This window comes from Aquarana catesbeiana, linkage group LG08 (assembly GCF_042186555.1).
Source record: "Aquarana catesbeiana isolate 2022-GZ linkage group LG08, ASM4218655v1, whole genome shotgun sequence".
Lineage (NCBI taxonomy): Eukaryota > Metazoa > Chordata > Amphibia > Anura > Ranidae > Aquarana > Aquarana catesbeiana.
In genome coordinates, this window is record NC_133331.1 from 258,583,022 (window position 1) to 258,604,884 (window position 21,863).

Below are 21,863 nucleotides of genomic sequence, written 5' to 3' on the forward strand. Positions count from 1 at the left end.
AGGCCCTTTGGGTCTGGTATAGATATTAAGGGGAACCCTACGCCAAAATAAAAAAAATGGCGTAGGGGTCTCCCCCAAAATCCATACCAGACCCTTATCCAAACATGCAACCTGGCAGGCCGCAGGAAAGGGGGGGGGGGAGATAGCGACCCCCCCCCCCCCGAACCGTACCAGGCCACATTCCCTCAACATGGGGAGGATGCTTTGGGGTCCCCCCAAAACACCTTGTCCCTGTGTTGATGGGGACAAGGGCCTCATAACAACAACCCTTACCCGGTGGTTGTGTGGGTCTTCGGGTGGGGGGCTTATTGGAATCTGGAAGCCCCCTTTAACAAGGGAATCCCCAGATCCTGCCCCCCCCCCCCCCCCCCCATGTGAATGGGTATCGAGTACATTGTACCCCTACACGTTCACCAAAAAAGTGTCAACATTTTCAAAATGACAGACAGTTTGGGACAAGTCCCAAAAAAATAAACTGTCCCGTGATGTCCATTCAGCTTCGATCACAGCGTCCGACGACCCCTCCTTCTTGGGGCATGACGAAGGGGTCCTGCGTGGCTCCGAAACGTTGCACTTATCCTGTTGTGATGTGATCTTCCTGCAATAAAAGTTTTGGACTGCAATTCAAGATCCATGGTGTGCTGGCGAACATGTGTATTTATCTGTGCTATATCCAGTGTCCAGCTGGTGATCACTGCAGCACCCACTACAGAGGAGCCTTTAATCCAGGAACATGTGCGCTGGTAATATATAAACAAGCCTTTAAAAAAAAAAATGGCGTGGGGGGCCCCCCCAAAATCCATACCAGACTCTAATCCGATCATGCAGCCTGGCAGGCCAGGAAAGGGGATGGGTCGGATGAGTGGTTTAGCCCCACCTCCTCTCTCTTTTCATTGGCTCAGTGGATGTGATTGACGGCAGCTATCTCAGCTAATGAAGAGGGAGAGTCTCTGAAGAGCCGAGGCCCTCGTGCACATCGCTGGATCGCGATGGGGCTCTGGTAAGTATTAGGGGGGGCTGCTGCACACAGAAGGTTTTTACCTTCATGCATAGATTGCATAAAGGTAAAAAACATTAGAACCACTTTAACTTGGACCAGTTTACTAGACTATAAAAATTTTCTGTAATATCTTACATCCTGTGGGCTTTTTTTCTTTTGCAGTCTCGAAGCAGTTTAGAACTCACAGAGTCTCAATCAGCAGATGCAGAACCACCACCACCACCAAAGCCTGACCTGAGCCGCTACCCAGGGTTGAGAGGTCATCCGATAAGCCTCGGGGAGAGGGAAGGTATGAAACACAGACACGCATGTCAAACATTAAATTGCTTATTCATGGAAAACTTTTATTACTGTTTTAATAAAATGGTGGCTGTGATTTTTTTTTTTTTTTTTGATTTTTTTTTTTTTATTGGTAGCTCTAGGCCAAATTACAAGCCCATTTTATATATTCATCACCAGGTGGAATACATAATAAAATCTTCTAGTAAAGGTAGTTTGTGCTGGACTCTCTAGCTCAGTCATTAGTCCTGGTTGGGTAATAATGTGGGCGGGTAGAGAGAGTTCTTCCGGTAGGTTATGCTCAATGTTGGATAATTTCAGTGGAACTTTTTGGGGTGTGGCCTGCTGTTGGTCTCGCCTTTTATGGTCATTCCCATATATAGACTAGGAAAAATAGGAAGGAAGGAGCGCCCGCCCGGTGTCCAAAGGAATAAAAGTTTGATGGTGGATTAATAGGTATTTATTGACAGTAATGAAAGTGTATAAAGACATTGCGTTTTCGGGGTAAAGGATACCTGTTCTTCAGGGTTATCAAACAAAACATATTAAATAAAGTAAAAAATAAAAATTGCAAAATGATCATATGAAAATTGTAAATTTTATGATACTATAAAAAAAAAACAACTCTAAAAATAATTTACTCTTCTTTCTTCTGTCTTTTCTCACTTTTTCTGCTCTCTTGACCCTCCCTTCTCCCTCCTAGAAAATTGGGTGTCCAATTTGAGCTTGTAATATAATCGGTAACAGACAGTACTGGAACTTGGAGACGTCCTTCTCTCCTACGACCAGTGTGGCTTATAGCCGTTTCTATGGTTACTCTCCTCACCGTTGGGTTAGTTCTTTTCATTAGCTGGTCCTTTTCATATTCAAAAAACGTTTCCCTTACTAGTATACATTAATTGACACTCATTTAGTATTTTCCATTATTACTTTTTGCATTTTTGCAGTTTTCCCTTTTATGCCTTGTTCTTCTTCTGTGTCTGTTCTTTGCATATTTTTCATGTTTGTTTGATAGCCCTGAAGAAGGGGGAGTCCTTCCCCTGAAAAGTATTGGCTTGATGTACTGTACTTGTTGTTACTGTCAAACAACTTTTAATCTACAATCAAACTTGTATTCCTTTGGGCACCAGGCGCTCCTTCTTTCCTATTATAGCAAATCTAGGGATGGCTACAGAGTCTTGGCTGTTGTAAAAGCAAATAGGGACTCTGCGTATTATGATTTAGGGGTGTGTTATGTAACTGGAGGCAGTTGTATTCAAAGAAGGATATAGTAAAGGTATAAAGGTCGTCCAAATCATCAGATTCTGTTCCAAGAGTTGGCTTGACTGGTTGAAGTCTAGTGAAATAGCAGTGACCACCAGCCTGAAAGTAAGTACATGTGGTTTCCAAATGCTTTAGGGCCAATTCACACTGACGTGCTAAAATGCATGTACATTTCCATCCATTTTATTTGCATTTTAACGTGCACTGGCGTCCATTGACGTACATTTCGACATCCGTTGACATGCATGCGCAGCGTTATAGTGTGAGAAGGACACATTGGAAACTATTGTTTTTCAGATGTCCTTCCATTGCTCTGTGTTTTTACAGCTGCGCTTAAATTCCAATCAATGGACTGGTATGAAATGGCCCTTACTGTGACCATTGCTCTTTGTACCAATCCAGCCAGGACAGGAATGAAGTGTATGTAAACTCTGCACAAATGTACTTGATGACATTATACTATTTTGAGTGAATATATTTTACCTTTTGGTTTGAGTTGTAATGGGCTTGTCTTTCTCTACTTTGGTTTTGTTGACGTCTGACATAATGTTTATTCCCAGACAATTCCCTGTTGAATACAGAGAGTCCTCCCACTCCAACGATGTACAGATATCGGCCCGGGTTCAGCAGTGGAAGTGGTGGGCCTCCACCCTGTTCCAAGGTAAGTTGGTTATCTACTTTAAGCTCAACTTGGGCAAATGTATTTTTGCAAATTAAAACAGTCCCCTGGCAACAGCTTATTATAAAAAATTGCACAGGCTCCAATAACCGCCTTCAATCTGCAACTGTCCCATACTGTACTTCTATGTTGAATGAGGCTCAACTCATTCATTCTGGAAGAGTCATGACATACTGTGAATGCAGAGATTCATGGGGCCATTTTCAGAGGGGATGTCACCATCATGCCCTTCATTCACAGTGTATTGATGCAAAGAGCAGCTCCGATGTTTTCTGGTCAGAGCTGCTGTCTGCATCATCAGGGCTCACTGCCAATAAAAGACCAAAGAGGACCCTGTGTGTCATGTGACCAGTCTGAAGACTTCTAAAAAATAAATAAAAGCAAAACATATAGCTGGCACAGTAAGTATTAACTGGGTTTGAAAGGCATTTGGGTGAACACCATGTGGATTTCTATCCTTTGTGGGTATTAATTAAAGTGGATGTACACCCTCACATATACTCAGTGAACAGCCTCAGATGATACACAGAGATGTAACAAATCTCCCTACATAAGTTTTACATGTATATCTGCTGTCTTCAGCTTTATAATTTCTTTAGAAAGTTCAGATCGTGTTAGAGATTTTCTCTTCCTGGTTAGCACTGCAATGAAGCCTGGGCAGACAGCCGAGATAGCTGATTGGAGGAAAGGCACACACTCCCTCTCCTCATAGGTAGAGACTTTAAGATCTGTTCATTAAATAGTTCAGGGCTCTGCTAATCTATTTATAGCATCCTCCACAACACAAAACTCTGGCTGCTTTTATCTCCTGTGTCGGAGAGCTTGTCAGAAGTTCTCATGCTGATAACAGAAGAACAGAGCAGGAGAAAGCTACGGGACATATTGCTGTTGAGAGATAAGAGATAACACTAGACTTGCACTGAAGTTTTGGTGGCCGACAATTATCAGCTGAAAACTTTTCATTTGGCAGAAAGAAAAAAAAACAGCCGACACTAAAAGGGGGCGGTGTCTGCCTTGGTTGCCACTCATTGCGGGAGTGTCACCCTGACGCGCCCAGTCCTCCCCTTCCTCCTCCTCCCCTTCCTCCTCCTCTCCTTGCTGCGATCTCCGTGTGTGACGGAGCTAAATTGTCCGGGTCGTAGTAACAATGTCCTGCCTCCTGTGATAGACGGCACACTAATCCAATGCTGGGACATTGAATCAGTGTGACGTGATCACAGGAGGCGGGACATGGTTACTGCGGCCCGGGAAATTCAAATCCAGCTCCGTGACACGCGGAGATCGCCGCTCTGATCCGGGCACAGGCAGGCTGCATATGACGGCACTAGTTGGGCTGCTGGGCACAGGTCGGCTGCATATGACGGGCACTGATTAGGCTTTTGGGCATTCGTGAGACTGCTGGGCACAGGCAGGCTGCATATGACGGGCACTGGTTAGGCTGCTGGGCACTGGTAGGCTACATATGATGGGCACTGGTGAGGCTGCATATGACTGGCACTGGTGAGGCTGCTGGGCATTGGTTGGCTGCATATGATAGGCACTGGTGAGGCTGCTGGGCACTGGTTGGCTGCATATGATAGGCACTGGTGAGGCTGCTGGGCACTGGTAGGCTGCATTTGATGGACACTGGTGAGGCTGCATTGATCTCTTGTATCATGTCTGCAGTCTCTGACCATCTCTTGTATCATGTCTGCAGTCTCTGACCATCTCTTGTATCATGTCTGCAGTCTCTGACCATCTCTTGTATCATGTCTGCAGTCTCTGACCATCTCTTGTATCATGTCTGCAGTCTCTGACCATCTCTTGTATAAATGTCTGCAGTCTCTGACCATCTCTTGTATCATGTCTGCAGTCTCTGACCATCTCTTGTATCATGTCTGCAGTCTCTGATCATCTCCTGTTTCATATCTGCTAGAGGTGCACCAAATGGATATTTTGCTAATACTATTAGCAGTGTGTTTAAGTAAGAGATTGCAGACATGATACAAGAGATGGTCAGAGACTGCAGACTGCATTTTTCTTGACCTTTCTTGCACTAAAGATGCCAATAATGGCCAACAATAAATTCATATTAATTTAAATTGATGATATTGATAAGTTGAATATAATACAATTTTATATATAAAAATATAAATATTTAAAAGAAAAACTGTCGCTTTCGGTATCCGTTTCGGTTTTCGGCCTAGTGCATCCTTCATTTTCGGTTTCGGCACCAAAATTTTCATTCGGTGCACCCCTAGAAAACGCTGCAGATATATGTGCCCTGCTCAAATTTCATGAATCAGGTTTACATCCACTTTTAATATATTTAAATGAACATCTGGTTAAGATCTCAGAATCTCAAATTTAAAGCTCCACATTAGTGCCCTGTCCTATTTTACATTGGCATGCATCACCCATTTACCTGTATTTTCTCAAATTGTAGCAGTAGTATGGGTTCATGGCAAAAAAATTTGACAGACTTTTTTTTTTTTTTTTCTTTCGTTAATGTAAAACCAATAAATAGTGATTAAATACTGAAAGTAAGAATAAAAGCAAACAAGAAAAACATAGAAGTACAGCCGTTACAGGTACCCAAAGTATTAATAAAAGCACTATATTTGGATGAGAAACCCTCATAGCCACAAGGAAGACACTGAAAAAACGAGTTCCATGCTGGATAGAGACCCCAAACTGCTGGTCACTCATAAAAATGAGTGACGCCCCACTCAAAATTGAGTCTATCGGGAATGCAGGTCTGGAGATGGAAATCCAATAGACCTCCCTCCTGCATGGAAGACAAAAAACCTCCCCACCCCTCTTGGGAGTACACAATAACTTGGGCACTGCAAGAATGTCGCCCGCATGGCAGTCATTAAAATGTCGGGGCACATTTGTGGAGCGTCGCTTCTCAATATTGTCTTGTATTGTAAGTGAGTACAGATTTATCTCTTAATCATCTGATAGTTCTTCCCATGTACTGAATCTGGCACAATCTTCAAGTCATGTTATAAATGAAGGCTGAAATATGTTTTTATTATATGATTTATAAGCGTAACAGAAGGAAGGTTCACGGTACAACTAAAACAAGCTTGTAACACAATTCCAAGGGAGATGGGTTCATATATCCAGATCCTGAATCATTCGGAGCAGAGAGTGAATATAATAACATAACCAGCTAATAAAAAGATGGTGTAACTTGTAAACTGTATGATATGACATATTGGGAAATGCTGAATTGGACCCTCTTCATAAAGAAGACCAAAAACAATTAAGAAGGAAAAGCAAGAACAATTGCCCCTGGTATGGACATATGAAGAAAATGTGAACCATGCAAGGAAGAAAAAGTGATCACATAAATTTACATAGCGAGCATTGCAATCAAAAGATTAGCCAATCTTAAAATGTTTTCCGTTTGTGGTAGATTGTTTAATATTGCCCCCCAATATATGGTAACAACCAGAGCTGCCACAACAATAATTGCCTTCCCTGCCAGATAGGGCTATGCTGTGTGGCAAAACTATGTACATTTCTAAAGTGGATGGCCAGAAATACAAAACAGCTCTTCTATGTAATTTATCTGCATATTTGCTGTTTGCCTTGAGTTTGCTTTAATACTCTCCCGCCCTGACCTATTTTAATATGACTGCTGAGTGGGAGCCCTGTTATCCTGGGAGGACATCATATTATGTCCTCCCGGGATCGCGCCTGATTAAATCACTGTACTGTCTCCCTGCCGGTACCATGCGGTTACTGTGGCAGATCACATGACAATTGTACACAATGAAAGGCTTTGATTCATGCCTTTTTTATTGTGTACTATTGTGATGAGCTCTGTGATTGGTCACAGTGATCACATAGTACAGACGAGGCCAATCACAACCCATTTTTATCATATGATTAGCTGTGGCCAGTCGCAGCTAATCACAATAGTAAAACCTTGAATGAATAGTCTTCATTCAGAACAAAATTGGTTGCTAACTGTAAAATTCACAGGTATAAGCAATTCTGGCGTGGAAAAAAAAATCCCGATCACCTCCCCAGAGTAGTACAGTGTTTACTATGGTAACACAGTATGTAGAATAAAAAAATAAAATGTAATTGAAAAAAAGGTTTTTTTTTTGTTTTGTTTTTTTCATACTGTCCGTGTCCCTGATCACTGCTGCACCATTCACATGATGGTGCTGTACTGCACTGGTGACTATGTAAAAAACTTTTATGAATTGTGAAAAAAAAAACTTTTTATTTCCTCACTTTTCAAAAAATTGTGACAAAAAATTACAACTTCAAAAAACTTGCCATGCCTCTTCCTAAATGACTTAAACTGTGTACTTTCCAAAAAGGGGTAATTTGGGGGATTTTGTCCTGGCATTTTCAGGCCTAAAGAAATTAGATGAGGTCGTCAGTACATCAGGATTGATCAATTTTCAGATATACAGTATCTCATAAAAGTGAGTACACCTCTCACATTTTTGTAAATATTTTATTCTATCTTTTCATGTGCAACACTGAAGAAATGACACTTTGCTACAATATAAAGTAGTGAGTGTACAGCTTGTATAACAGTGTAAATTTGCTGTCCCCTCAAAATAACTCAACACACAGCCATTAATGTCTAAACTGCTGGCAACAAAAGAGTACAGTAAAAATGTCCAAATTGGGCCCAAAATGTCAATATTTTGTGTGACCACCATTATTTTTCAACACTGCCTTAACCCTCTTGGGCATGAAGTTCACCAGAGCTTCACAGGTTTTCACTGGAGTCCTCTTCCACTCCTCCATGACGACATCACGGAGCTGGTTTATGTTGGGGACCTTGCGCTCCTCCACCTTCTGTTTTAAGGATGCCCCAAAGATGCTCAATAGGGTTTAGGTCTGGAAACATGCTTGGCCAGTCCATCACCTTTACCTTCAGCAAGGCAGTGGTTGTCTTGGAGGTGTGTTTAGTGTCGTCATAATGTTGGAATACTGCCCCAGTCTCTGAAGAGAGGGGATCATGCACTGCTTCAGTATGTCACAGTACATGTTGGCATTCAGGGTTCCCTCAATGGACTGTAGCTCCCCAGTGCCGGCAGCACTCATGCAGCCCCAGACCATGACACCCCCACCACCATGCTTGACTGTGGGCAAGACACACTTGTCTTTGTACTCCTCACCTGGTTGCCACCACACACGCTTGACACCATCTGAACCAAATAAGTTTATCTTGGTCTCATCAGACCACAGGACATGGTTCCAGTAATTCTTGCCCTTAGTCAGCTTGTCTTCAGCAAACTGTTTGCGGGCTTTCTTGTGCATCATCTTTAGAAGAGGCTTCCTTCGGGGGAAAACAGCCATGCAGACCAATTTGATGCAGCGTATGCTCTGAGCACTGACATGCTGACCCCCCCCCCCCCCCCTTCAACCTCTGCAGCAATGTCGGCAGCACTCATACGTCTATTTCCCAAAGACAACCTCTGGATATGACGCTGAGCGCATGCACTCAACTTCTTTGGTCGACCATGGCGAGGCCTGTTCTGAGTGGAACCTGTCCTGTTCAACCGCTGTATGGTCTTGGCCACCATGCTACAGCTCAGTTTCAGGGTCTTGGCAATCTTCTTATACATCTTTATGTAGAGCAAGAATTCTTTTTTTCAGATCCTCAGAGCTCTTTGCCATGAGGTTCCACATTGAACTTCCAGTGACCAGTATGTGAGAGTGATAACACCAAATTTAACACACCTGCTCCCCATTCACACCTGAGACCTTGTAACACTAACGAGTCACATGACACCGGGGAGGAAAAATGGCTAATTGGACCCAATTTGGACATTTTCACTTAGGGGTGTACTCTTGCTGCCAACGGTTTAAACATGAATGGCTGTGTGTTGAATTATTTTGAGGGGACAGCAAATTTACACTGTTATACAAGCTGTACACTCACTACTTTACATTGTAGCAAAGTGTCATTTCTTCAGTGTTGTCACATGAAAAGATATAATAAAATATTTACAAAAATGTGAGAGGTGTACTCACTTTTGTGAGATACTGTGTGTGTATATGTATTTGTGTGTGTGTGTGTGTATGTATATATATATATATATAATTTATTATAAAAATTTGCAGACTCCCTACAGACTAAATAATATACACGGATTTGGTTTATTTTCACCAAGGAAATTTAGCAGAATACGAAGATGGACGTGGTGTGTGTGGTCTTTTTTTTTTTTTTTTTTTTTTTTTTGTTTTTTTTGTTTTTAAGATTTTCAGACTTTTTTGTTTAGCAAAAAATAGAAAACCCAGTGGTGACTACCACCAAAGGAAATGTCTATTTGTGTGAAAAAAAAATGATAAAAATTTCATATGGGTACAGTGTTGCATGACCACGCAATTGTCATTTAAAGTGTGACAGCACTGAAAATTGGCCTGGGCAGGAAGGGGGTGAAAGTGTCCAGTATTGAAGTGGTTAAAGTGTGTATCTTAAATTCAATTAGTATGCATGAAAAGGTTAAAATCTTTCTTGACCACCCAAGGTAAAACATTGAGCAGGGCTACGACAGTGAAATAGTTATGACAGATGCACTTAAAAATGCTCTTAAACCCACAACAGAAAAATCAGTCCGTATATGTAGTAAAGCATGCTTGTTATACTCACTGTGGAACCTAAGGGGTTAATTCTCTGCATTGTGTGTAAAGGTGTTTTGATCCTGTCTTCTCTGATCCTCCCCTTCCCCAATCCATCTCCTGATGGAACAGAGCATTGGGGGCACTCTACACATGCTCAGTCTATGGTGTGTATTGCTAGAGTTTTTTTTTTTTTCCTTGGGAAGGTGCATGTGATCAGCACGGGGCTAATCAGCACTGTCTAGACAAGAGGGTCAGGGGTCCTGCAGCCTCAAAGGACAGTCCGAGAAGAATGAAAACTCCTTCTACAAGCTTTTACCAGACTCCTAAGACTGCTATATACTGCTGATGAGAATTTACAAAAAAATTGCATTTCCATGTACTCCGGGAGACCAGATATAGTGAATGCTGCAGGCTCCTGGGTTTAGTAACACTGTGAAAAAAAGTTGCTGTATTTCTGTGCTTCATTTGCTGTGTAACATTCCCTCATTGATTTTCCTTTGTCCTTTGTCACACAGCTTTCTCGTGTGGACAGTCTCCAGGATTCACCAATGCCCACCTCTGACTTATCTCGTCCTCCCAGTTCTCGCTCAGAGCCCAGCCTAGAGCCGGATTCCTGTCACGCACCACCAGCTCGGTCCTCCAGTTTGCGCTCTGCCACTGGTACCACCGCACAACTTCCCTCTCTTCCATCAGAAGGAACAACATCCACCTCATACAAAAGTTTAAATCAGACACAGAATGGAAGTCTTTCTTACCAGAGCCTACTGAGCCCTTCGGATGAGACAGAACCAGAAACCGCTGGGTACTCTTCTCCATACCTGTCGGCTCGAGAGCGCCTCCGACCAGCCTGTCCTCCTCCAATCGCTCCTCGTTACGGAAAGCCGCGAATTTCACATCACCGGGTAGGAGGTGATTCAGATGCAGCAGCTTTACCCTTGTTGACATTAAAGTAAGTTTAACTTCTTAAAGGCTATGAGGACGCAGACTTTGCCTGACTAGGATATAGTTAGGAGCTCAGCTTAACTCCATGACTACTATGACTTAATATAGTTTGTTTGGACCAAGCTTGTCCAAACAAACTATTTCTTTTCCTAATCGATGTAGTGGCTGTGAGTGCTGTATAAACCTATGTAACATGAGCTACATATTGTATATAGAGCTGTGTTCCAGCAGCAGTGCAGGGACATCCCATTCCGTTCCTGGAACAAAATAATCAGGCTGAGCGCTGCGCAGCCATTGACCAGGAACTCTTGTATTTTCATGATTGCATACAAGGTTTCCACTGATTGGCAGAGGTAGAGAGATCGTTACATCATCTGCCTTCCTGTCCACCTCAGCCGATCAGAGGAAGTCTTATATTCACGTATAAAAATACAAGGCTTCCTATGAATGGTTGAGAAGTGCTCAACCTGACTCGATTTTGTTCCGGTAACAGGATGGAATATCCCCCTACTGCTGCTAGAACACAGCACTGTATACTGTATGAAGCTGATGCTACATATAGTTTATCCAGCTCTTACAGCTGCTGCATTGATTAGTAAAAGAAATCGTTTAGGCCAGCTTGGTCAAAGCTAACAATTGAAAGTCAAAGTATTCCTGAAGTTAGGCTTTTATAGAGGACATGTCAAATGTCATGGCAATCAATGAGTTTAAACCGTATGGAAAGCAAAGAGGAATTTTTGTGGAATAAACATCGAAGCGCTTGGCTCTGAGTACTTCTGGGGGTCCTTTTTTTTTTTTTTTTAACACAGACCTATGAATCTGGAAGTCAGTGTTCCTCAGTAGCTAGTTGTAGCAGCCTAACTTTGTTTCTACCAAAAAAAAGGTGGGGTGCTTGCCTTGGCAGTTGGTGCAATGCTTTGTTCACTGTAGGGTGCTAAAGAGTTCCAGGGCTGTAGTCCATCACAATGGAACCCAGTCCCTGAAGAGCCCTTCAAAGGTATGCCCACAGTGACAGGCAAAACCTGGACCCTATAAATAGTCCAGCATCGTGAACGGGTAAGACAGGGTCACTCTGTATATTTGACTGTTACAGTGTAATATGGGGCTATGTTTTTAATTCATGCACCTTAAAGTGTACATTTTTCAAACTTGGCACTACAGTTCATATTCTCAGAGCCCAGTCTCAGGTTGATGACCGGGTATTAAGTCACACCACTGGTCACATACTTTAAGGCCACTTACATCTATAGCCCTTGTAAAGTACTCAGATGCTCCCTCCCACCCTTTCACCATGAGGATTTGTTACAGGACTGTCTACATCTGGGTCATTGCATACCCCTACTGGACACGCTTAACCTATCTCCCACACACTACTCTACACATTACACAACAGGGGAATACCCTTAGTTGTATCTATGGTGGAGACCAGATTAAAGGGAGACAACTTTAAATGGCAGGTGGGGCATTTACTCTGCCTGCACAACGCGCAGCCTCAGTGTGACCAGCTTTATTTCTAACTTTATTTCAGGCACAAATCAAGTGGCCAGTTTGACAAAAGCAGAATTTTTTGCATCTTTTTCACGGGCAAATTACAACCCTAATTCCTCCCTCTTTGACCAGAGCTCAGATGCACCCTGCTTCTTCTACTCCCGTTTCTCAACCCCAGTTGGACTCTGATATGTTGATTTAGAGGGAAATAAAAAGGACGGGGAAGCTGAAGAAAATCTCTCTTCCCCACATTGTCGCTAGGAAGGAGGCTTCACGCAGTATGCTTGCTGATGTTTGAAAAGCTCATTGCCTCTGTCTGAAAAAGCCTTGGCATTGTACAGATGGACTCCTTCTCGCCACACCCTTTTAGGCACAAAGAGACCCACTAAAGCCCTGCAAAACATTCCTAGTTCATGAACAAATAGAATGTGCAGTCTATGATTGGGCCACTCCTGAAATGATTTTTACTCCCCCAAAGATCTTTTCTAAACTCTATCCATTTTTAAAGGCTCTCTTTACCCTGAAAGCCCTGCAACCAGCTTAGGTTGCTATTTGAGTATGTGAAACCTCAATTACCTGAATCAAGACAATGACCAACCAACATGACCCTGATTTTCAGTATCGGACATTTTGAAGAATAATTACAACTACTTCATTTTTTTCGTCCTCCATCCTATTACAACAACTACTTCCTTCTTCTTTTTTTCTGTGTTGATGCCCCCGGAACATGTCATGAAACAAATATCGAGAATTGCTCTTTTCTCTATTCATATGCACATGATTCTCTGGTTAACACCTTGGACAGCAGAACTGACTTATAAGGGACGCCTCACATATATACCCTTTCAAGGAAGACACCTATTCGGTGAGGCACTTGATCAATTCATTAAAGAAATCACAGGTGGTAAAAGTTTTTCTTCCTCCGAGAAAGGTAATGCAACCCTCCTTCAGGTTATCTTAGCTCCTCCAACTGCAGAGCACCTCCTTGCTCTGTCTAGGCTTCAGCCCTTCCTTTTGACACATGGCTTGGCTCATGAAAATGAATAGGCACCCTCACTCCTAAGAGTGGGGGGGGCGTCTATTAGAGTTTGCAACCCAGATGTTCCAGACTTGTGGGTTCAATTGGTGGTTTCCAGAGGTTAGAGCTTAAAACTCTTACCTCCTTGTCACTTTCTTCTGTCAAATCAACCGGAAACTGTCCAAGGGCAGTCAGATTTCCAAAAGCCTCTGAACCACCTGTTGTACCAGTACTGCCACAGGGCAGGTTCAGGGAATTTTACATAAATCTGTTCACGTGACCAAAATCCAACAGAAATATCCATCCTATCCTGGACTTAAAATCTCCTGAAGGATACAGGCCCTTCACAACTTCAGTAAATGTCCAAAACACGATTCAACTGCTTCAGGCCTTTGGCTATGTGGCCAACTTAAATAAAATCTGCTCTCCATGTCTAATTCAAGACATTTTTCAGGCAAGGGTCTTTCTGTAAGAGCTCATTCTGGACAACGGCGATTGAAAAGAAATCCCACAGTGAGATTTGTGAGCCTAATGGTTGCCTCCTTTTGAGACAGTAACCTTCACCCAATTCCATTCAAGAGCTGTCCAACTAAACATTCTACTAGCATTGAAAAAGCAGTTTCCTGGATCTACCCATGCTTCTGTTTCCCAAACAACAAATACCTGGTCTTGGTAGACCACCACTTCAACTCAGACAGGGGAAAAATCCTTCCTTCTCCAACTGCAAATTTCTTACAGCAGATAGAAGTTTGTCAGGGTGGGGAGGAGTCGTGCAATCCTTGACAGTTCAGGGAATATGGTCAAGGTAGGGAGCCAAAAGCATTGGACCCCCCTTGTAAAAGCACACCCAATTTGGGTGTAGACAGAAAATGGAACCAGAGTAGCTTATATCATCCATCAAGGGGTCAGAAGCCTGGCTGCCTTGAAGGAAGTAAACCAGAATCTCTCATGGACAAAAACTCGCTGTACAGCGATTCATGCAATCCACATCCCAGGAGTGGACAATTGGCAGGTGGATTATCTCAGCTAACACTACCTGGACAAAGGGGAACAGTCACTTTAATCCAGATGTATTCAGTCTGATATGCCAAAAATGGAGGACTCCTAAAGTGTACATCCTAGCCTTCAGATGCAACAAGAAGTTGCCTGTGTACGCAGAACCAGGGATCCTCTGGCATCAGATTCTCTAGTTATCCCCTGGTCTCAGTTTAGGCTAATGTATGCCTTGCCTCCACTGAACATTCTACCTCACCTGCTCCACAAAATTAAGTGGGAGAGGAAGACAGTTCAGTGATTATTCTGAAACCAAACTAGCCCAGAAGAACCTGGTACACAGCTCAGAGTTCTTGACGACCCCTGGCTTTTTCCCAACAGACTGTATCTGCTATCTCAAGGCCCTCTATTCCACCCTGCTTTACAGTCATTGGCTATAACGGCATGACTCAGGATAGCAGGGTTTTTGAGTTTCAGTCCTACCTTGCTGAAGGCAAAAAATGACACATCCAGGAATATTTATTATCGTACCTGGAAGTCTCACTTCATCTGATGTGAGCACAGTCAATTCAGTCCCAGGGATTTCTCTATACCCTGCATTCTGGCCCTCGTACAATCGGGTCTTGTCCAAAATCTAGCTCAACATCCTTAAAGGGCAAGTTTTGGCCTTCGCCATCCATTTCCGGAGGCCTCTAGCTTAATGTTTCCTCATAAAAATCTTTATTCAAGTTGCTTCTCATATTAGGCCCTCCAATTACAGCACCCAGGGGCCTTAGCTCTTTCTACCTTGCAAAAAAAAAAAACAAAACACACAATTAGAACCCATCAGGTCCTGATGGGGTCTTTACTAGCAAACCAGCCTTTCTGGTGGCTATCCTGTCTGTTAGACATATCTCAGAACTAGTGACTCTTTCCTGCAAAGAACCCTCCCCTCATACTTGACATCCTTCTAAAGGTGGTCTCAGCATTCCATCTCAGTGAGGACATTATTCTGACAACCTTATGAATCCTGCTCCTAAGCATCCAAAGGTAGTCTCTCTACACTGCCTGGATGTTGTCAGAGCCATTAGAGTGTATGCATCTAAAAGCAACTTCTTCCATTCAACAGATTCCCTGTTTGTCCTCTCCTTGGTTCCTCACAAGGGACACCCCACCTTTTTTTAAATCCACAATTTTCTAGGTGAATAAGGAATTTGATCACTAGAGCTTATGCTCTAAAACAAACACTTCCTCTGCTTTTATATCTTGGAGTACAGTAGAGGACACAGACCAACCTCTCTAAACTCACCTTGTTACTCTGCATTGCCTGCTACAAAACTGAAGACTCACGGAGTCGGATAGGGTTATAGTGGAAGTAGTTATAAACCAGGCCAAGGATAAAGACAAGGAAAAAAAACAAGCTTAACTTACCGACCAACCCGCAGACAACCAGATAAACCTGTCCAACAGTATGCATTAAAAGCAGGGTTTAGTCTGTACACATTTGCAAATGCATGCGTAAGCCACAGAGCCTCATCAAGGCCCCCTGTTATCTGTGGTACCTAACACTAACTTATAAGTGTCCCCACAATGGAGGCACATGCATTCTGATGGGTAGGTGGGAGCAGGTGGACTGAAGGGGAGCCACCCCTTCTTAAAGGTACAGGGGCACACCTGACACCCAGCATATAGCACAATGGCTACAAAGGTGTCAATGTATTGCCTGACCATAAAACACAACAGTGATACAAAAAAGGGTACGTCACTTGGCCCCAGCTATAGCTGGCTATCACAGTAAGAAGCATTGGAAGGCTAACGGTTATAAACAAGGCCAAGGATAAATCCAAGGAAATAGTGGAAGTACCCGGGGGGGACGTGTCCTCAAAAAAGCTTGCCCCTTTCCAATCGCCTAAGTACAGAGCTATAACCCATGGTGTATGACTAGGTTACTGGCATCCGGTACTGTACTTCAAGGTATGGAATTTACAGACAAGTCAATACTTGCTTTCACAGGGATGTTCAATTCCTATATTCTGACGCCCAGGACAGTCAGTTTCAGGCGCTGGGAGGGAAGTTTTTTTGCTTTGTTTTCTTAACATTTAGCCCTGCTGCCTGCAAGCGGCAGTGTTTAGAGCCATTGGTCAGCTCTCTTGTTTAAGCAATCCGAGTGGCTAACTAGCCACTGGATCACTTTTACAAGCAGCTGGAAGAGACGTTGCTGCATAAAAACCACCCCCCCCCCCGTGCCAGCCACCTTACATGGGCTATTTTTTCCTACTTGGATTTGTTTGTTTCATTTTAGTAAACATGTCAGCTTGTTATCTTACAGAGTTTTCCTCATGAATTTTTTTTTTTTTTTGTGTCCTCCTAGGGATGAGTCTCCTGCAAAGTCGGTGCACTCCCGCAGCAACGGCCAAGCTTCTGTCTCCCCACCAGTCAGCCCTTCACGCCCAGGAGGTGTAAAAACTGTGTCAGGTGTGGGCGGAACCACATATGAGATCTCTGTATGAAAAAAAAAATAAAAATACGAGAACATTTCAGACACAAGGACGGTCCAAGCGACCCATCATCGTGTCAGAATCTCCGACTGCCAATCCAGGAGCCCTCCTGTGTCCTCCAGTCCCCCGCCCTTTGGGGTTTTGTTTCACTATAAATATATATAAATATTATATTTTATTTTAATTTTTTAATTTTTTTTTTTTTTTTTTTAAAAACCACACCCGCTCATCTTTTTAAAGTGTCACATACGGTTTTATGAGAAAGGACTCAAAAACATTCAATTAGTGTTTATACTGAGCGCCATCCAACTTTTATCACGGTTGCTCCGAATGCCATTTTTTGACTATTCTTTTGCCACCAGACAGCCAATGATGTTCTATATTCTCTATAAAGGTTCCAGGGAATATTACCTACCCTTTTATTTACAGCTGGTGATTGGTTTTCAATCCGAAATGATTTTTCGTTTTCTTATGCGTGGAAGTTGGGGTGCAGCTTTTTTTTTTTTTTTTTTTTTTTTTAATGTTTTGTATAATTTTTTTTTTATTTTCTGTTCTTGGAGAAGAAAAGTGATCTGCACAAGTTTATAAATACAGATAAAATATATATGATATTATTTTACAGCTGGGGAGCAGGCAATAAGTACCCCTCCACCTTCCACACAGGGAAGATACGGGGAAGGGTGCCTTCATTTTTATTATTTCATTAAAAAAGAAAAGAAAAAAAATGAAATAAAAGAAAAAAAAAATTGTCAGTTGTGAAGTGGTTGTGTGAAAGATGCTTGAAATGTTTTCTGTACTATGTTTATTTTGGTATGTCTGCTCATCTGTTTATCCATATAGCATCTAATTTCTGCGTGTGCCATCTTTTTATGCCATTTTATTATTTTGAACTAGTGTGTTTCCATTTGCGAGCAGGATTTGTGGATGATGTGCATAACTTAAGAAAGAGAAGAAAATTATAGATATAAATGCAGGATGTTAGGAGGGATGCAGGTAGTGAATGCAGTGCAAAAAAATAAAAAATTACAAATGTGCAGCGCTTCTAGCTGTGAACATAAATGATCCCATATAATGTGATTAGATACAGTGCCTTGAAAGAAAAGAAAGAAGGGCGCCAAGCTGACCATAGTGTAGTACGCAAAAGTAAGTTTCACTCCTCGAGAAATGCATTTCCTGAGGGCTCTTGTGACTACACCTGACCTAGCAGTGTGAGTACATCATGCAGTTGTGTCTTCTGGTCTTCTATCTCTACAGATGTCTGGACTGCACACTGATTAGGAGACACGGTTTTATCTATTATTTGTGAGTGCAACTTACTTTTTTTTTTTTTTTTTTTTTAATCACTAAAATAAATTTGCTTACTACACTATGGTCTGCTTGGCGCCCCTGTTTTCTGTTCACAGCTTTGGGGTGACAGAGGAGGCAGCCTAGCTCAGCCTCTAGTCAGTTTATCACTGAGGCTCCTTTCACATTTGTACGACTTCAAAATCGTGCAATTTCCATTGCGATTCAACAGTACAAAGTTGCTCACAGCCTCCAGATTTAATCCTTTTACAACCTGTCATTTGTATAGCTATCTATTGTATTTTGTTTCTTTATTTTGTATTTGTTATGTATCTACGAATAGATGCTCTGCTTCCAGCCACAGCAACTCTCGGGAGCAGCTTTTCTGCTCTGGTTGTTTTATTTCAGTTTGTCTGCTGTTTTTATTTTTTTTATTTCCCTGTGTGATGAGCACCTGACATTCATTCCTTTTTTTTCTTGTATATATTACTGGAAATGCCACTTTTAGCATTATTTTTTTTTTTAACCGCTTCAGCCCCGGAAGATATTACACCCTTCCTGACCGGAGCACTTTTTGCGATTCGGCACTGCGTCACTTTAACTGACAATTGCGCGGTCGTGCGCCGTTGCACCCAAACAAAATTGAAGTCCTTTTTTCCCCCCACAAATAGAGCTTTGTTTTGGTGGTATTTGATCACCTGTGTGATTTTTTTTTTTTTTTTTTTTTTTTTTTTTTTTTTTTTTTTTTTTTGCGCTATAAACCAAAAAAGCGACAATTTTGAAAAAAAAAAAAAAAACACTTTTTTTACTTTTTGCTATAATAAATATCCCCTAAAAAATATTTTTTTTTCCTCAGTTTAGGCCGATATGTATTCTTCTACATATTTTTGGTAAAAAAAAAAATCGCAATAAGCGTATATTGATTGGTTTGCGCAAAAGTTGCGTCTACAAAATAGGCACTATAGTTTTATGGCTTGCTTTTTTTTTTTTATAATCACTAATGGCGGCGATCTGCGCTTTTTATATAATATAAAAAAAAATACACACACACACACACACACACACACACACACACACACACACACACACACACACACACACACACACACACACACACACACACACACACACAACCATTGTCATTAAATGGTCACTGTAAATGGCAGTGAAGGGGTTAACCGCTAGGGGGCGATGAAGGGGTTAAGTGTGTCCTAGGGAGTCATTCTAACGCGGGGGGGGCAATGGGCTACTAGTTACATGACAGCGATCACTGCTCCCAATGACAGGGAGCAGTGGTCTCTGTCATGTCAGTAGGCAGAACGGGGAAGTGCCTTGTTTACATGGGCACTTCCCCGTTCTGAGGCTCCGTGACATGAGCACCGGGAGACTGGCGGACATTGAGTCCGCTGGTCTTGCGGGCAGGCGCGCCTGCTATCCCTGGCTCTTAAAGGGGACATACTGGTACGCCCATTTGCCCACCGCTGCCATTGTGCTGACGTATATCGGCGTGCGGTGGTTGGCAAGTGGTTAAACCGCTTCATGTATCTGGCTGAACCAGGTGCCAGTCCAGGCATCCGGGTGGATCTTTCCTAAGCCTGGACTGGCTAAGTGACGTCAATTGACAGCTGGGCTTTAGTCCGCTGTTGGCTGAAAATGGGTCCCAGGAGTGCAGAACAACCTGCACTCTGGTAATTCATAGGATAAGTATGGCCATACTACTTTTATATATGAATGCTTTAGAAACCTAAATTCATCCCTTTTTCCCTTTTGCACTAGGTCTTTATCCATGCATTCAGTTCTCTTAAGCTCCTGCTGCCTTTCCTGTATTGTGCCATGAAACAGGTAATATTCCAGATAAAATAAGCGTGGCGGTCTTTCAACATGCAGCCTAGTTCTTGAAATTGATTTTATGAACAGCCTCTCCCAATAATTTGTCTACACCTAACCACCACATGTGGAACCCTGGCGCTAGGAACATAGCAAACCATTTGGTAGAGAGGATCTTTGTGACAAATGTTTCAGTGCTTATGATAGAATCCCCAATTACCACCAACTGTCTAGGCCATCCAGAATTGCCCTCACCACCCCTACTATTTCCTGGCCATTAGAGGTAGCGGAGACATCTAGGGATGTCACCTGAGTTTGCCACCCACACACCATCAAACTTGGCACATTTGGACTGGCCTTCCTTTTCTGTGAACCCTCTACCCCAACTAACCCATCTTCCTGACTTGATCATCCTAACTAACCAGTGTAGTGAGGACTTTTGACATGCAGAGTGATGTGCTGTGCAGACTTTTTAAATCCAGTGCGGATGTTAAAAATCCACACTGGATTTGAAACATTTAGTAATAAATTATTACCTATAAATGTTCATATCCAGTTATATTTTGTGCATGTAGGAATGCATCCATGACCTTCTTTGAAACAATGCATGGAGCCGGACAAAAACAAGTTCTTTAGGAAATGTATAAACACTAGTGCCAATATTTAACCACTTCAGCCCCGGAGGATTTAACCCCCTTCCTGACCAGAGCACTTTTTGTGATTCGGCACTGCGTCGCTTTAAATGATAATTGCGCGGTCGTGCGATGTTGTACCCAAACAAAATTGACGTCCTTTTTTTCCCACAAATAGTGCTTTCTTTTGGTGGTATTTGATCGCCTCTGCGGTTTTTATTTTTTGCGCTATAAACAAAAAAATAGCGACAATTTTGAAAAAAAGGCAATATTTTTTACTTTTTGCTATAATAAATATCCCCCAAAAATATATAAATATATTAAAAAAAAAACAATTTTTTTTTCCCTCAGTTTAGGCTGATATATATTCTTCTTCACATTTCTGGTAAAAAAAAAAATCGCAATAAACGTATATTGATTGGTTTGCGCAAAATATATAGCATCTACAAAATGGGGAATAGTTTTATGGCATTTTAATTTTTTTATTAGTAATGGCGATCTGCAATTTTTTTTTTTTTTTTTATTGATTTATTTTTTTTTCTCCCCCCGGGACTGTGACATGGTGGTCACATCGGACATTTTTGACACAATTTTGGGACCATTATCATTTATACAGCGATCGATGCTATAAAAATGCATTGATTACTGTGTAAATGGCAGTGAAGGGGTTAAGTGTGTCCTAGGGAGTGATTCTAACTGTTAGAGGGCTGGGCTTCAACACACAGGACAGTGATCACCGCTCTCCATGAGAGAGAGAGCTGTGATCACTGTCCTGTCACTAGGCAGAACGGGAAAATGTTTTGTTTACAAAAGCATCTCCCCGTTCTTCCTCTCCGTGACACAATCGCGGGACCCCCGAGGTCTTGCGCCCACGACACCGCTTCTTAAAGGGGATGTACCTGTACGCCCTTTTGCCTACCAGCGCCATTCTGCCGACGTACATTGGCGTGCGCTGGTCGGCAAGCGGTTAAGTACTATATAGTGAGGGGGAAAATGTATTTGATCCCCTGCTGATTTTGTACGTTTGCCCACTGACAAAATAAAATAAACCTACCATTAAAATTATAGACTGATCATTTAATAGGGAGAGACAGAATAACAACAAAAATATCCAGAAAAACGCATTTCAAGAAAGTTATAAAGATGATTTGCATTTTAATGAGTGAAGTAAGTATTTGATCCCTTATTATGCTGCAAGATTTCTGGCTCCCAGGTGTCTTCTATACAAGTAACGAGCTAAGATTAGGAGCACTCCCTTTAAGAATGCTCCTAATCTCGGCTTGTTACCTGTATAAAAGACACCAGTCCACCGAATTAATCAGATTCCAATCTCTCCACCATGACCAAAGAGCTGTCCAAGGATGTCGGGGTCAAGATTGTAGACCAAGAGGAGACT

The 21,863-nt window shown here is 42.3% G+C and overlaps 1 protein-coding gene across 1 annotated transcript in view; it reads left to right on the forward strand.

Moving 5' to 3' along the window:
* Positions 1 to 16,930, forward strand: part of ZDHHC5 (zDHHC palmitoyltransferase 5) — a 77,182-nt gene extending 60,252 nt beyond the window's left edge. Inside the window, exons 9-12 of the mRNA XM_073597098.1 lie at positions 1,163 to 1,289; positions 3,103 to 3,203; positions 10,322 to 10,755; positions 16,598 to 16,930. Coding sequence (XP_073453199.1) covers positions 1,163 to 1,289; positions 3,103 to 3,203; positions 10,322 to 10,755; positions 16,598 to 16,736 — 801 coding nt within the window. The 3' untranslated portion in view covers positions 16,737 to 16,930. The remainder of the gene's footprint in view (positions 1 to 1,162; positions 1,290 to 3,102; positions 3,204 to 10,321; positions 10,756 to 16,597) is intronic.
* The last annotated feature ends 4,933 nt before the right edge of the window (positions 16,931 to 21,863 follow it).